Source organism: Amphiura filiformis, chromosome 7 (genome assembly GCF_039555335.1).
Source record: "Amphiura filiformis chromosome 7, Afil_fr2py, whole genome shotgun sequence".
Taxonomy (NCBI): Eukaryota; Metazoa; Echinodermata; class Ophiuroidea; order Amphilepidida; family Amphiuridae; genus Amphiura; species Amphiura filiformis.
In genome coordinates, this window is record NC_092634.1 from 49603906 (window position 1) to 49618592 (window position 14687).

The 14687-nt window shown below is 38.5% G+C and overlaps 1 protein-coding gene across 4 annotated transcripts in view; it reads left to right on the forward strand.

Annotated features, from left to right (window-relative positions):
* The window catches only part of LOC140157273 (MORN repeat-containing protein 1-like), a 35507-nt gene that overhangs the window by 2777 nt on the left and 18043 nt on the right, over window positions 1–14687 (forward strand). For all 4 annotated transcript variants that reach the window (XM_072180401.1, XM_072180403.1, XM_072180404.1 and 1 more), the window contains exons 3-8: window positions 537–746; window positions 2217–2307; window positions 5007–5094; window positions 5701–5797; window positions 6602–6830; window positions 13525–13670. In XM_072180401.1, the coding sequence (XP_072036502.1) occupies window positions 537–746; window positions 2217–2307; window positions 5007–5094; window positions 5701–5797; window positions 6602–6830; window positions 13525–13670 (861 nt within the window). The remainder of the gene's footprint in view (window positions 1–536; window positions 747–2216; window positions 2308–5006; window positions 5095–5700; window positions 5798–6601; window positions 6831–13524; window positions 13671–14687) is intronic.

Consider the following 14687-nt stretch of genomic DNA (forward strand, 5'->3'; position numbering starts at 1 on the left):
GATGCATGCATAACTAATAACTGTGTCATTGAATGTATACGTGCTGGTGATAAACAATTTCAAGAAGTTTTTAAACTGACTTTCAGCACCAAAATTCACTAACCTTGAATTTTTTATGTGTGACACACATCAGCATCATCAGAAGTCCTAAGATGTTGTGAAGGACTTACCCTTTTGTTAACCATTGTTGACTTTTGGTCGAATGAGGGTGTTGTATATAAGGTTGGCAATTTGAGTCCTTAATCGCGATAGAGAGTACCCCCCGTTTAGGGCTGGAGGCCATCCAGATCAAGAAGAAATCGCCAGAACTAAATCGCGATCAAGGACTGGAATTTCCAACCTTGTACAACGCCCTCATTCGAACAAAAGTCGCCAATGGTCAACAAAAGGGCAATTCCATCACAACATCTTGGGACTTCTGATGATGATGTGTGTCACACATCAAAAATTCAAGGTTAGTGAATTTTGGTGCTGAAAGTCAGTTTAAACTTCTTGAAATTAACTCTATCATATCTTTATTCCTCAATATCAACCAGGACATGGTAAATTGATTATGAATGATGGCAGCTATTATGAAGGTGAATTTATCAATGGTGAGATAGAAGGACATGGATTTAGAAAATGGGCTACATCAGGAAACACATACTCAGGACAATTCCTCAACGGTGAACTCAATGGTCATGGGGTCATGACCTATGGTGATGGCTCTGTGTATGAAGGAGAATTTCAAAATAATAGAAAACAAGGTACGTCTGATAACCTTTGACCCCACTACATCCACTTGATGGCTGACCAAAATTGATTAAAAATCTATGAGATGTTTTCAAGGTCCTTTGCGTCACGTTTGCACTGTCAAATGACAACCCTTGCTGACACAGTAAAGCAATGTGCAGGCATGAGAATTTTTAGGCTTTTGCCTAAAATCAGGCAGTTTTGTTGTCCAAGTTTATGCATTTCAGCCTGTTTTAGGCCTTTTAAGGCCGAATTCACTCGCTTTTTCAGGCAGTTTTCAAAAAAGCCATTCCCATGCCTGAATGTGAACCTGTTATTGATCAGTGAGTTGCATACCGATTCTAATACCGATCAATCACTATATGGTAAGATGCACTACGTACAGCCAGCAAAATATCAATTAATCAGTTTGGCAATGCAATGGGTTAGCTCTGCTCTTTACTCCTGAAGCAATGTCCAGTGAAGTGTGTTCTTCTTTCTTTGATAGTCTTCGAAGGTATCCATACACCTCTTTATTACTGATATGACGCTGTTTCCAATGGGTGTTGAACACTGCCCTGAGTATTTACATTTGTGACAGTCATCCAGCTCTTCAGATAGTTTAATGGTTCAGGCTTCACAACCATTATGTATTAGCAGTAGGCCTGGCATTTTCGGGTAATTTTGTACCCGGGTACCCGCCGCATTTTTCGGGCGGGTAACCGGGTACCCGAAATTGCATTAAAAAAATGGACCCAGACCTAAATGCCAGGATCATTCATGGTTGACCTAAAAAAAAAAAAAAATAATAAAAAAAATTTCAAGATATTTTGTATTTTTAATATGAAAATCGATACTTTGTATTCATGTCATACTCTATTAATGATTTCAAAATGCATTCAAATTCAATACATTTTGAAATCATAAATACAAGTTATCAACTTTCATATTAAAAATACAAAACATCATGAATTTTTTTTTTTTTTTTTTTTTTTTTTTTAAATTCGGTACCGGGAGGGTATTTCCTACCCGGTAATGTAATCTCGGGCGGTACCCGTTTACCCGACCGAAAATGCCAGCCTTAATTAGCAGATGACTCCTTTGTTGTACTGAAGACCAGCAGTTTGAATATCTTTGGTCTAGAGTAGACTTCCCGATCTTGACGAGGTTGTTAAATGTTCTCCAAGCCGATTTATTTTGTAACTGTATAGACCACTTGACATCATTGTTTATCAACAAAAAAAGCGAGGGACTGGTCTATCGATATGCTTGAACGAACCGCTACACTGTTCAGCGGCTTTCTTGTACTATATGGAATGTGGTGGGCAATTTAAAATGCACATGCCCTGAGCAAACTACGATGCGCACGCACACTGCAGTGCAAAGAACAATGGAAATTGCCATAATTCGTGCGCATACTGCCGGGCAATGATGTCACATGTCAAGTGGTCTTGTCTATAGTACAATATAGTGAAAAAATTATATTATGTTGTACTTTTATTCAGGACGTGGTGTAATAAAAGATTCAACTGGTGCTGTATATGAAGGTTCATTTCACAATAACATGAAACATGGGGAAGGCTCAATGACATATAGGTAAGTTTATTTATTTATTTATTTATTATGCTTCATCACTGGCTCATATACAATTACAAAGATAAATATATTATATAAATATTGCACATACTAATAATCAAGACAAAGTAAAGAATAAAATGCCAGCGAAAAGAATGGGACAAACAGGTGCAAAATCACCTCTAGGACCATCCCACCTTTCGATTTTTGAAAACAAATTATTGGAAAAAAAAACCCATCACAGCCCCATCCCAAATTAAATAAGCCTGCAATTCGAGCATCTGCAGTAAGAGCTCCAAGAGCATGTTTTCAAAGAACAAAAATTTTGAGTAAAATGAGAATTCAAAAATTCAACCACCCCGGATTTGAAGGAAGAAAAGGAACCGGCTGTCCTTGTAGACAAAGGCAGCTGATTCCAAAGCTGCACAATGCGATTAAAATAAAAAGTCATGTGCGCTTCGGTTTTGCAACGTTGAATTTTGAGTTTAAATGGATCGGAAGATAATCTAGTGGTGGGATGGTCCTTCCCATTCCCTTGGCTGAATTTAACATAATTATTGACATTAATATCATAGTGACCCTCCCTACATCTGTAAAAAAACAAGAGATCACTTTTGTCTCTCCTGAGAGTAAGGGGGAGTAAGTCCAAATTGGTAAGCCTCTCCTTATAATCCTGATCAGGATAATGTAAAATGAATTTGGTAGCTCGTCTTTGGACTCCTTCCAACATTTGGATGTTATGTTTGGATGTACCGCTCCAAAGACAGCTACCATACTCAAGATCACTCCTGATCAGGGAACTATAAAGAGTTCTGGTAACTTTTACTGGGGCATTGAACCCTACTGTACGCATGATCATGCCCATCTTACGATTGCACTTTTTGACAACTCTATTAATATGGGTATCCCAGACAAGTTTAGTTGATATGTCAACACCCAAATCTTTGATGGTATCAATTTTACTGAGAGTTGTGCCATTCATATTATAATCATAAAGGATGGGTTTCCTGCATCTTGTCAAGGAAATGACCTGGCATTTGGAAGGGTGAAAATTAAGCTCCCAGGTATTACTCCAATTGACTAGTGCATTTAAGTCTGACTGAAGCTGCTCACAATCTGAAGGTTTTTTTACATTAATAAAACACTTAGCATCATCGGCAAATAAAGCAATCTTAGAATGTTGGGCAACACTAGGCAGGTTGTTTATGTATAAAACAAAAAGGAGTGGCCCAAGGATAGAGCCCTGTGGAACCCCGGAAACCACTGGAAGCCAATCAGATTGGACGCCATCAACAACAACACGTTGGTGTCGATTTGTAAGATAAGCTTTAAACCAATTAAGTAGACCAGAATGAAAACCAAAAGACCTGAGTTTGTATAAGAGTAATTTATGACTAACACTGTCGAACGCTTTGGAAAAATCAAGATAAACCATATCGACCTGCCCAGCGTTGTCCAAGGCTGCACTGACTTCATGAAAACTTCAAGCAACTGAGTGACAGTGGAACGCCCTTTTATAAAGCCATGTTGAAGATGATAGAGCCTCTCTTTTATATGAGGAAAAACCAAGTTGACAATTATTGCTCTCTCCATGATCTTCCCACATATACAAAGTAAAGATACTGGCCTGTAATTTCCAACCTGTTGTTTGTCGGCCTTTTTATAAACCGGTATTACATTGGCTTCAAGCCATTCCTGAGGTAATTTACCTTCACTCAGAGACAAGTTAAAAATATGGCATAAGGGAGATACAATTTGATATGCACATTCCTTTAGGACACGTGGTGATATACCGTCCGGCCCTGATGCTTTGGAAACATTCAAATTTTTCAGAATATCAAGTACATCATCATTTTGAAGTTCAAAATTGCCCAATGATTCATGTTCAAAGATGGGAATATTTGGAAAGTTCAGATCATTCTTTGGTTTGGTAAATACAGAAAAGAAATAACTGTTAAAGAGAGTAGCCTTTTCTTTAGCAGTGGAAGCGGTTACACCATTGGTATCACTGATGACCTGGGGCAAGGATTTTGATCTGGTTTTGGATCTAAAAAATGACCAAAAAATAAAAAATAAGTCAAAAGTAAATACACATAAGACATTGATACCAACACTATTTACTAGAGTTGCATGACTTCAGGTTTTTAGAAGTCGACTATAATCCAAGACTGAATTAAAAGATTAGTTTGCATCTGAAGTCATTGTCAATCAAACTCCCTACCCTTGATTGGTTAGTAGCACATAAGAGGGAGGTTGATTTGTGCCTTAATTGCAGAAAAGGAATCACAGTAAATGAAAGAAAATATGTGACATGATCAAGATATATATATCGATTTTGAGATATTAGCAAAGAAAGTGTTAAAATTCTTTTGTTTTTAGCGATTGATAAATTGACATAACTTTGTAAAGAAAAGTCATATTAACATCGGCTTTTCAGTTTCTGAAAGCTCTAAATGTCCTCTTTAGAAACAAATGTAAAACTCATTTTCGACCAGGGTCATCATGTGACTCATTCCCCTTGATCATGTCACATATAACAAAACAAAATGCAACTTTTCTAGGCATTGTGGACATGGTGCTTTCAGGAGAGAAAGTTTCCTGTTACTGAGGCATAAGGCATACCGTATTATCACTGAGGTTTAGGGTTCATAACTTAAATCCTATTAATGTTTTACTTTATTTTACCTGTCATAATGTTGTGGGCATCTTTGCTTTTGTAGTAATGGTGATAGATATGTAGGTGACTGGATACAAGACAAGAGGCAAGGCAGTGGGGAACTTACATCTCTAGATGGCACAGTATATGATGTAAGTAACAGCCAAGGGATGGGGTATTCCAGTTGAAATTCATACACCCTCAATGGATTGGAAGACACAGCCTTAATCTTCCACACAGGTGGTGTTGATTTCAAATAGAGTCACACATTCAGGTAACACTATCTGAAATTCACACTCCCTGTTCGGAAGATTAATGAGATGTATTCCATAGGGGTTGTATGGACTCAACTGCAATAGCCCAATTCAATACAAACTACTGAGTACAGTGCTCAGAAACCTTGGGATGCATTCTGGAGGTGTTAAAAATTTAAAAACTTCTAGAACGTGACAAAGAAGCTTATTAGTTCTTACCTCCAAAATGTTTCCGATGCATTAAACTTCTGTTACAATTCAAGACACCAAAACATTCAGATTTTGTTATCGTCTCTAAAGCTATCGTCAAAATCAAGAGCAGAAAAATTTTGCTCTGGAACACTTCAAGGCTATAACGTATAACTGTAAAACCTGGTTGTGAAATGCATGTTCCCTTCTGACAGCAGACCCCTGATACACACCTGGCTGCAGTCTGCAGGTGTATTCATTTTTAGTGGTTGCTATTACAGTTTTAATGTATGATTTCTTTCTTACGTTTTACAGGGTCAGTGGAGGAATGATTTATTCAATGGTGAAGGTACGATGATACATAGTTCTGGCATGACATATGATGGCATGTGGACCAATGGACATCCTTCAGGTAGGTTTTTAAAGATCATACGCCTTGAGGCTTGAATATAGTCTTTGTGTGTATATCGGAATAGCCAAGTTAAAATCCATATGGAGATTAAGGTCATGTCTTCCATGGGGTGTATATGGATTTCAACTGGCTTTCAAGTCATTGTCTCCAGATGAAGGGGGGGGGGTTCAATTCTAAGCCCATGGACTATACATGTATCAATCAGAAGTATTTAGCATGTGACATGATCTGCTCCATGGGGCCAAAGGAGGCAATTTCGAAAATTGATAGCTACATGTATAACTATTACCTTATACAAACATTAGGCCATCATATACTGAAAACATCAAAGGTCTAGCATACTTGGTTTTAAAGTAAAGTTTTTTTTTGTGATATATATTTTCTTATGTACCATATTTTATTATTCTTTTACTCCATATTTTTGCCTTTATCTCAATTTCAAATTTGCCACCCTTGGCCCCTATGGACCAGATCATGTCACATATATAGATAGCAGATCACCCATCATAAATAGGTCGCAATGTCGGTAGATCTAATTTTGAGGTATGGTTCATGAAACTTTCAAAAAATAACAGAAAACAAAGGATTTACTTACCTATTTTTTATTTTTTTATCACCTTGCAAACAAGCAATATAATAGGGGCATGTAATATATTATTGTAAAGCTTATTGTACGGAGAATTTATCTTTCCATTGTCTCAAAGGTTAGAATACCAACATTGCAGGTCCCATTTGTGGTGGACAGTCATATATCAGTCATATTCAGGCAAGCAATGACTGAATGGCCTTATTTTTTTTAAACAGAGGATGCTGCAGAGATTGTTATAATTGGAGACACTGAAGTCGACCTAACGCAAGGCACTCCATTTGATGTAGACATAGAGATTAGGACATCTGATGGCAAACTGGTATTATCAGAGCAAGCCAGAGAATTACACATCTCAGCTGCGTTTAGACATTACACACCCAATGAGAACTCTCCATTATTTGATTTAATAGAAGAAATGGAAGAAACACCAATGACTACACCATTGTAAGTACTTTATCCACAGAAGGGAGGGATCTTGCAAGGGCTATATATTCTAGCTCAATCCATACAACCTGTATGGAAGATATGGCTTTAATATGCCACACAGGGAGTGTGAATTTCAAATAGGGTTACCTGAATGGGTGACTCCATTTGAAATCTACACCCCTTGTGTGGGAGACTAAGGTCATGTCTTCCATAGGGGGTGTATATGTATAAATAACCCATTGTAGAGAATGATAATGGCTTGAAATTAGAATGTTGAAACTTCTGTTAATGCTAGAAAATGTTGTCAATGTGATTCATTTTGACTGGGTGGAGCACAAAAGTAATTATAGGGGAGCAAAGATTCTTTAGCAGGCCAAAAGGGGGAAGCATTAATTGGCAGGTTGAAAAGGGGTCAAGCGATTTTTAGCAGGGCAAAAAGGAGGGGGCAAGCGATTTTGGCACAGATATTTTGGGCACTGTTTCTATATTACACCCTAAAAGGTGTAGGAAAGTATTACTTAACATGTTCAAACATGCAAAATTTCCTGCTCGCTGCGCTTGCATTATATGTTAAGACAATTGAAGGTTTTAAATTTGGGTTCCCCAAAATCTTAGTGTGTAAAGGGGGGGGGGGCAAAGATTTTTTAGCACATCAAAAGGGAGGGCAAAGGGGGGCAAGCAATTTTTGGCAGACCACTTTGAGAATTCACCACCTTGGGGTACACATAATTATTGCACAGCCCCTTAGCTAGCCATCTCATTAATTTCTGATTATTTGGTGGAATGCCAATCTTATCAAAATTGGAATCACCCGAATCATCAATACATCTTCAAAATACTTCAGAACTGAAAATGTACCTCTTCACAATATGATGAGAATTTAATTATCAAAACCAATTTTAAAATTCATTCATGTTTTATATTTTCTGTCTGATTTCTGAAATTCACCTAGTACTCCATTTTTTAAATCTTGGCTCTATTTGGTCAATTTTTGGGGCAGTGATGATTTCTTGTAATACTTTCTTCCATAATACTCTCTCACAGAGTCTTTGTAAAATGACTGAATATAGACATTCATCTTAAAGAGCACCACTCAACACGGCTGCCACGGGAGAATTTGCTCTCCCAAAAACCAGCAAAATTACCCTATTATCATGCGTTTGATGGGTCAACATTTCGTAGTGGATGATCTGTAAGTAGTTGCTGTAACAATCTACGCGAATTTTGATACGGATTGATAACATTTGAAACTGTACTTTGATAATAATCTCTGTAACTGCATCGTTCATAGCCTACAAGCTTATTACCGTATTTCGAATTCGGCATACTTAACATCGATTTGCCAACATTGATTTGTGAACTATGAAACCACTAGCCTACAGTCGCAAAATTTTGTTACAGATCAATAAAAGTGTGATCAACAATGACAGTTTTTCTCGCTTGGACAATTGTTCATGGAATAAATTGAAAGAACTAGATATTAACAAACGTATGTGTGGCAGCCGTGCCGGTAGAAATAAGATTCGTATAATTGACAATTCAGTGACAAGAATACGTCGTGATGATTGCTTTACACCAAAGTCAAGATGTGTAAACAAAAACAATCTCATTCCAGTGAAATTTTCTTCCTGCTATAAACAATCAATTCGGCACGTTTCTCCCATTGGAACGCTTCGATCTATTGGAAACAAAACTGCATCTATATGTGATTTTGTGATTTCAAATAAACTTGATGTATTTGCTATCACGGAATCGTGGTTGAATGGAGATAGCAAAGATGATAAAGCCCTCGCCGATCTGCAAAGTACTTTACCTGACTTTGACTCTTATAGTATACCACGGTGCGATCGTGGTGGTGGAGGTGTTTTTCTCCTCTTGCGCAAAGGATTTAAAGTCATCCAAAATCCACGTCTCAATTTCAATTCCTTCGAAATGGGAGATTTCACGATTGCTTCAGCCTCGTCTTCAGTGCGATTAGTTGTGGTCTACAGATTGCGACCTGACAAGAAAAATAAACTCACTGCAAATATGTTCTTCAATGAATTTCCAATCCTATTGGAATCACTTGCTACTGGTTCCAGCAATTTGCTTCTCGTCGGAGACTTTAATTTTCACGTAGATGTTTCAACTGATCGTGAAGCAATTAAGTTCCTTGATCTTCTTGATTCCGCAAATCTCCATCAGCACGTGGTTGGGCCTACACATATCCATGGCCATACATTGGACTTGATTATTACGCCAAAGGATGTATCTCTTGTCTCAGGAGATATCGCAATACAACGTGAACTGCCCTCAGATCACTTCGCCACAACCTGTAACATCGACATTGCTCGACCTGCGTCAACAAAACAGCGTGTAAAAGTGCGGCGTTACCGCAGTGTTGATCTCAACTGAAGCAAGACATTCTAACATCATCTTTGACCACGGATCCTGAAAATGACATCAATTCGTTAGCTGTGCAATATGACGCTGTCCTAAGAGAGCTGATGGACAAGCATGCTCCTCTGAAAACACGTACGCGGATTCTACGACCCCACTCATGCCCACCGTGGTATTCGGATGATCTCCGTGCAAAAAAGCAAGAACTTCGTCGCAGTGAAAGGAAGTGGATCTCGTCAGGTCTTGAAGTTCACCGACAGATCTTCAATGACAAGTCAAAGCAATACAAGACTATGCTTGATTCTGCTAAGACAGCATTCCATAGATCTCAAATTTTGGATTGTGATCACAGCAATCTGTTCAAGGTGGTCAACAACATGTGTGTCGCTAAGGTTTCTAACGTGTTGCCATCTCATGACTCTTCTCAGACACTGGCTGACAACTTTGTCAGGTTCTTTGGCGACAAAGTTAAGAACATTCGTCAGAACCTTGACTCTGTTCCATCTTCGGACACATCCTACGATTCGTCACATCCACATTGCGCAGTTGAGTTTGGTGGTTTCCACGCGTTAGCTGAAGACGATGTACGGAAATTGATCTCCAACATGGCATCAAAAACTTGCTCCCTAGACCCTATGCCAACATGGATGTTGAAACTTTGTTTGAATGAATTGCTGCCTGTCATTACGCGTATTATCAACTATTCGCTCCTCTCTGGTGTCTTTCCAGATTGTTTCAAGATAGCGCATATCATTCCATTGCTTAAAAAGAGCAACGCTGGATGCTGAACAGCTGAAGAGTTATCGCAGTGTGTCCAATTTGAGCTTCATGTCGAAGGTTGTGGAGAAAGCAGCTGCTGAACAGATTCAAGCATATCTCATCAATAATAACTTGTACTCTAACCTCCAGAGTGCCTACCGAAAGCACCACAGCACCGAATCGGCGTTGTTACGTGTCATGAATGATATTCTTCTTACTGTTGACAAGAGGGAGGACGCGGTACTTGTACTACTTGATCTCAGTGCCGCGTTCGACACTATTGACCACAAAATCCTCCTCCAGCGTCTGAAGCATCAGTATGGCATCACTGGTACCTCACTTTCGTGGTTTGAATCATACATGCATGGACGTAAGCAAGCTGTCAAGATTGGTGACACTTTATCATCATTCTGTGATCTTACCTGCGGTGTCCCGCAAGGTTCGGTCTTTGGACCACAGATCTTCACGATGTATACAGCTCCCATCGAGAATGTTGTTAGAGATCATCAAGTCAAGGGAATGTTCTACGCGGACGACAGTCAGCTGTATGTGTCTCTCAATGCTGACAATAGGAGTGATAATCTTGTAAAACTTGAGGCTTGTGTTAACGACATCAAGAAATGGACAGTTGAAAATAAACTTGCACTCAACGACGATAAGACTGAGGTCATCCATATACGCTTTCGCGCCACGTGGATTCTGACCCCATCGGTGACTTCAAAGTTGGTACATTTAATGTTCCAATTGCCTCGCAAGCAAAAGACCTCGGTGTTGTAGTCGACACGCACCTCACCATGACCTCGCACGTAAATCAAATCTGCAAAAATCTGCCATCAGGAAAATCGGCCGTATTAGGAAATACCTGGACAGAGAGAGCACAGAAAAACTTGTGCACGCTTTTGTTTCTTCTCAGCTTGATTGTGGAAATAGTTTATTGTTCGGTCTTCCTGAGTTCCAGTTAGCGAAGCTGCAACGTCTCCAAAACTCTGCGGCTCGGTTGGTAACACTTACATAGCGACGCGAGCATATTTCGCCAATTCTCCGTGATCTTCATTGGTTGCCGGTGAAAAGCAGGATCACATACAAACTTTTGCTGACGACATACAAAGCACTTCATGATCTCGCCCCAGCTTACATCCGGGAACTTGTCGTCATCAAAGATCCTGTTTCGCTCGCTGAGATCTAACGTGGCTCCTCAACTTCATCACACATCTGTCAACACTGTCACCTACGGACAACGTTCATTCAAGTACGCCGCTCCCGAACTCTGGAATCAACTGCCACCACACATCAGAAACTCATCTTCACTTGCACTGTTCAAAAAGAAACTCAAAACTCATCTGTTCATACAACTCGACGCACCCTGACTCACGAACTTGAACTGAATTGTTTGTTTTCCCCCATGATTATATATGTTTTTAAAGTGTGAATAGTGTGTTTAATTTCGTGCAATAATGACTGAGTTATACATGTACTTGCAGAATGAATTCTCCAGCTTTTTTCCTGTTTTTAATATATAGTTCTTTTGTATATAAGTTGTTTTTGTATTTTACTTGTTTTTATAATAGTATTTGCCTATAAGGTTATGTGTATTTTGTAATTAAGGTATTTTAAGGCTTTTCATATAATTATTTTGTAAAGCGCACTGTGACGCTCCGTGGAGTGCGCTTAATAAAAGTGTGTTATTATTATTATTATTATTATCTCAGACCATCAAATTGTTGATACATTTAGGTTACTGGACATCAAGGTGTTTGTATATGAATAAACTTATTTGATCTCTCATATTCTTAGTTGATTAGGTGACAGGTTGGTATTTTTATGCCCGCGAGGCATACTGTTTTTGCACTGTCCGTGCTTCCATCCTTCTGTCCGTGGTCGCATGTCACAAATAGGTCACCCAAAAATGGAGGAGTCGTAACATGAAAATGCTTTCTTCACAATTCAAGTTTGGTTTATTCTAAAAGTATAGTACCTATTGTGGAAAGTTTGGTGTCATTTTGTAGATAATTATGTTCTTTATCAAATACAAAAAACCCCAAGTCAATTGGACAACTACTTTGAGATTTATACTTCAATATGTAAGATTTGTCAATGGGGAGCCGGGGCGGGGGAGCCCCATAGAGTTGTACACAAAATTGTGAAAATATGGCAAACTTCAAACCTTTGTATCTTTAAAAGTACAACTAGCATGGACCACAAATTGCACATATATCATCCTGGATTGTAGATCTACCTCATAGTAGATCAACTTTAACAAAAGATGTAACTAATTAATTGCCTAATTAAATGCTAGTTAATTCCTATATGTTACTGTACAAAGTGTGCACGTAATGCTCTGACATTTCTAAATGGCCTATCTTTGGCCCGAATCATCCTGCTTATTCAAAAGTACACATATTTTTAAGGAAATTTGATGAGGAATTCAATTATGCTATTAGTTTTAGTGCCAGAAATGGAAGAAAAAAGTTTTGATTGATAAATGTCATAAAAATTGTAAAATTATTTTACAATTTTTGACCACCCTGTATGTTTAACACAAGGGATACCAAACTCTTTCTTCCTAATTTGTTAGATGGGCCCATGAAATGTCTTTCTGAATCCATATTTATTTTGAGCTACATAGCTTTCAGAAAAGAAAAATATGGGGTTCACTGTGACAAGAAAGATACTAATTTTGTTGATGTTCCACCCTGTATATTTCTTACCCACCCTGTATTATGATGTTATATTTTGTTGATTTGGCATCCTTGTAATATAAGCTTTCCAGAAATATATACTTATAATGGTCTAAAATGTATTTATTAAAAGTTGTGTTGAAGTGAATCACAATTGGTGATATTTTCCTCATTTTACATTATGTTACACAAAAGATGACCAATTCATGACATGCGACCCCGTCCGGATGCTGTATCTCAGGCATGGATGGGCGGATTGACTTCAGATTTTCAGGATAGGTGGGTCATGGTCAAAAAGTCTGGCAACTTGTTTTGGGTGAGGTTCAAGGTCATATACTAAGGTCAAAGGTCAATCTGCGGTCAAATTACAAAAACTGTCGTATGGGCATGAAACTTGGTGGGTACAGTCAACATTTAGAGCCAAATTTTTGGAAGGTCATTTTGGGGTCATCCAGGGTCACCAAGGGGTCATCTGAGGTCAAATTAATAAAATTGGTTGTATGTGCTTGAAACTTGGTGGGTACGGTCAACATTTAGAGCCAAATTTTGGAAGGTCATTTCGGGGTCATCCGGGGTCACCAATGGGTCATTGGAACGTCAAATTAATAACATTGGTCGTATGGGCAACCTTATTTATGTGACTATTATTTTTGCCCATATTTTTTATGTTTGTTTGATTACCACTCAGTTGACTTTTAGCATTATAATATTTGTACACATGTAAATCGCCCCATGGTGGAGGCATCCCATTCGACGCCTTGCGTTGAAAACTGTGTCGTTTCTAGTTATTTTATTTTTTTGAAAAGAAAGAAGAAAAAAGAAGATATGTGCAGTAGCTATATTAGTTGGCAACAGATGTGACATAAAGTTTTCATGTTTTCTTTTATTATTTGCAGCGGTTATGAAGTGGTGCCATATCCCCTGACAGATTTCATTTACATGGAAGATAGGTTAAAAACGTCAGAGACACCCGGTATCAAAGCACCCTCCCCTACATCAACTATGGGAGAGTCGGTAGCACTAGATGGAACAGGTCCTGCAGGTGAGCTCTCAATTAGACTCATGTTTATAGTAGGAAATGTTTGCAAGGATTTATAATGCTTTTTTCATTTGTGTGGGTGTTTGTTTTCACCAACAAACGTGTATCATTTGACTCATAAAATGCGGAACCATGGCCATTCACAGTTGTAAGAGAGCGGCAGAGAGCGCAAGACACCGTAATGATGCATATGGGTATAGGTCTCCCATCGTAGGTGTAATACCAGGTCCATGGTTTGGCAGTTAAATAACATATCTCACCACAAAAGTTCTCACTTGCAATAGTGAAATGTCAGTGTGTAGAGGTTAATGGTTACGCTGTTAACTAGATAAGGAGGTGTATGCGTTTGCTGTCAATCGAGGACACTTCACATTTAAACTGTGGACCTCTCTGCAACCGGGTACTGTACTCTGTTGAAGGAGGTCCGCAAATGATCACAATTGCATGTATAATGCATTTGCAATATGTGTCTTCTGTCATACATTAGATATTACTTCTGCAGTTGCTTGGTAGAATTTCATCTTATACACAAACACACAAAAAATGGCGGAAAACGTCCTCGGTATGTCGTTGGAATGCAGATTTAGACGTACGAGTTTACATATTACTAAACTGTATCAGTGGTTGTAGACAGTTGGGGTGGGGATGTGTGTGTGAGGGTTGTGCACGCTAATACCATCAATCAAAGACATGTGCACATGTGAGAAATCTCTGCACAAAAGTGGATATCCATGGACCACCAACAATCTTTCCTTTCTCAATTACTAATCAAAAATAACATAAAAATGCAGTAGAAACAATGTCCACAGATGAAAGTGTAAGGAGAGTATACACTCAGCGGTAAAAACTCTTAACAGTCCACAGTAAGGCAAACAAAACTGTAATGGGTATGTCCATGGTAAGGTGAAAAAATGTTGTGTGTATTCCTGTCCACAACATAGCAAGGACTTTAATGAGCATGTGATGTGTACATGTATAAGGTCGATACATACAATTTAGTTCTAGCATTTTCATTGGTGC